Source organism: Atta cephalotes (genome assembly GCF_000143395.1).
Source record: "Atta cephalotes unplaced genomic scaffold scaffold01213, whole genome shotgun sequence".
Taxonomy (NCBI): Eukaryota; Metazoa; Arthropoda; class Insecta; order Hymenoptera; family Formicidae; genus Atta; species Atta cephalotes.
Genome location: NW_012131277.1, coordinates 1 through 3138, shown reverse-complemented (window position 1 = coordinate 3138; position 3138 = coordinate 1). Strand labels below are relative to the sequence as shown.

The window sequence follows — 3138 nt, the reverse complement described above, 5'->3', positions numbered from 1 at the left end:
ACGTACGTACGTAACGTACGTACTCTCTCTCTCTCTCTCTCTCTCTCTCTCTCTCTCTCTCTCTCTCTCTCTCTCTCTCTGCCCCTTTTTTCTTTCTCTCCCTCTTGCTCGATCTAATCGCATCTTCTGCGTAACCGAGAAGACTGGAGCTTTCCACGGATAATAAATTTGTGACATAGGACGGAAGAAAGCGAAACTGGATCGTGCAGATCGCGATCGTGATCGAGGCCGGTCGCCTAGTTCCGGCGGAGTACCGACTTCAGGACACGATAAGGGGACCAGGCGACTACTGGAAGTGGAGAACGTATGGTTGCGTAAGTTCAGGAAGAAGCTGGCGCTGCGAGATAAACGACGAAGAAAGAGACTTTTTTCGCGAATAAGACCAGAGCTACACGAAAAGAAGTAGAAGTGGAGAGTATAGAAGAATCGGGAAAGGGGAAGAAAAAACTTTCTGTAATCGTGAGGGAGGCCATCGAGAAAGGGGAAAATATAATATAATAGAAACAGAAAGGGTATAGTGCAAGGATTATCAGAGATCAACAAAGAATCGTTTTAGAGGAAATTAAGAGAAATTTTTAAGTCTTGTCTTGAGGAAAGACAAGGACTTGGCGGGAACGACGATGCCATTGATCATCTGATCGTTCCTTTCGCGACGAAAGCCGATCTGTAGAGCTTGATCCGACCAAGGGCGACCTTGAACAAGATGGTCACGAGGGCGCTGCTATTACTCTCGCTGGTTCTCCTCGATGCCTTTGACGCGCCTGGCATCGAGAGAGCCCACGTCCGGCACTTGGCGATGGCCGGTAACGCCTGCAACGCCTGTAGAATGCATGAGGAGATCCGCGCGCTTAGTTTGGAAGCGATTAAGGAGCAGATTCTGAATAAGCTCGGCTTAAAACAGGCGCCGAATATGACGGGTCGAGCTCTGCCGAGGATCCCGCCGATCTCGAAGCTGATGGACATATACGGGATGCAGGCCGACCAGCCTTTAGAGCCCGGTATCACACATCACGAGGAGGTCGACGAATACGCCGCGAAGACGGAGAGTGTCTTTGCCTTAGCGCAGCCTCGTAAGTTTCTTCTTCCGTTTCCCTCCTTCTGTATACAGAATGTCCCATGAAGTGAGAAAGAGGAACTGATAGGATGGATACAACATAAAATCATGTTATTTTATCTTGTAACATTTTCCCATGTTTGTTATCATTTCTAAGATATAGCTCGTTTTCAGTCTTTCAATTCCATGAAACACTCTGTATTGTTAAATATATAATAATTTTATTGAAATTTTATGTGTATTTTTATAATTACAAAAATTATTTAGAAATTAATTTTTATATTTATCTTTGTGAGAAAAATGTTGATGTTATTCATAGTTAATCTTTTTATCAAAAGTTTAATAAAAGTTTAATAAAAGTTAAAAATTTGAATCTTTTTAAAACAATTTATCTTTTAAACACAATTTAGATTCTATCAAAAATTTTGTATACTTTCATCGCGATATATTAAAGAATAAAAGAATATTAATTCAATGATATACAGTTTGAAATTTTATCATACATACACCGTTAGAAATGCTTCCTTTACATGTAATTAAAGCTCGTGATTATGATTAACGAAATTAAAAGTAATGAATGATTTAATTGAAAACTAAGTTACAATAGTTAAATATGAACGTGTACATTAAATTTCATAAAATACATTAAATTTCATGTACATGTACATGTACACAAATATACTTTTAAGTTATAAATACCTACATTAAAAATTTAATGTGATGTCATGAAATTAAATTCAAATTGTGTAACTTAAAAGTATATTAAATTTCGTGAAATTTTTAACAGTGTAACTCCAAAAAAACTTTTAAATGTCAGAACACTTAAGTTCACTCAAGTTCACTTAAATCTGTGAGAAGCATTACTCTGCACGGTATTTAATGTATGCTCTCGCAATGTAGTACGCATAGTATTGAAAATTGTTTGCAACAAAATATCAAACGCAACGTATGTGTTGTGTCGCGAATCTTTTTTTCTGCGAGATATTTAGTCTTATTGCACGATTGCAAAAACTCGTTGTGCATATCTTAGCAAAGGTAGCAAAAGGTAGCGTTATCCTAAAGATCATGCCAACCAGGCGCCAGGTTCACTCAGAATTAATTACCGCGAGTGGTAATATTTCATACACGACACTGATCATGTTTTCCTTGGCAACGTCAAGTAAATTAACCTCAGCGAGACTCGGCGATCCGTCCGGCGTGACTCGCGTATGTACACGCTTTCGCATGCAACATTGTGCATATACTGGATTGTATCGTATCATCGCCACTGATGAGCATCTTGTAACTTAATAATGTCGAAGTAACAATTATATAACTAGCTCTCACATCCGACATCCGTTAACTCTACGATTTATCAGACGAGTACCGTATAATTCGCTTGCTACATGCATGTTTCTTTATTCATATTCTTTTATATTTAAAAATATACAATATGAATCGTACAAAATGATAAAAGATTAAAACAGAATGAAATTAAAAATTCTAGAAAGATTCTTCGTAATATCTAGAAACATTCTAAAATTCGTAGGTTTCAAACTTTTCAACTTTTCTTTCCAACCTTTACTGGACAATATTACTCATTTTGGGAATTCAATCAGGGAAGACCACCATTGCTCACACAAATAAAATGCAACGACAAGTATTTCTAACAAAGCTTACATTATATCTGTATAAATTGCAAAACATGCACAGTCACCTATTGTAGAAATGGGAGGAATAAATGATAATCCGATTACGTAAGGTGCACATAATTGGCAGATTATATGATTTATTATTGATTGCTACCAAGGTGTACTAAAAATTAGACATTTTACCACGACAATCAGATGAAAGTGGAGGTCAAGGATACCATGTTTTCGGGGACACCCTGTATGCACTGCGTGCATAATATACACTTGTTAAGGAGCAGAAGGAGCTCCAAACGGTCCACCACCACACGAATCCCTCGGGCGAAACTGTCTTCGAGCCACTTGCCGCTAAGCACGTAATAGTGGCGGTAGAACCACAACCTGTTATTAAGGCCCTCGTGTTCGTGAAAAAAGAGAGAGAGAGAGAGAGAGAGAGAGAGAGAGAGAGAGAGAGAG

At 38.3% G+C, this 3138-nt stretch overlaps 1 protein-coding gene across 1 annotated transcript; it reads left to right on the top strand.

Moving 5' to 3' along the window:
• Positions 1-703: 703 nt before the first annotated feature.
• LOC105625381 (growth/differentiation factor 8-like) lies at positions 704-1070 on the top strand (the record flags this gene model as incomplete). Its single annotated transcript, XM_012206715.1, has 1 exon — positions 704-1070. A coding segment is annotated over exon 1 (367 nt), but the record flags the coding sequence as incomplete, so codon positions are not given.
• Positions 1071-3138: the final 2068 nt, after the last annotated feature.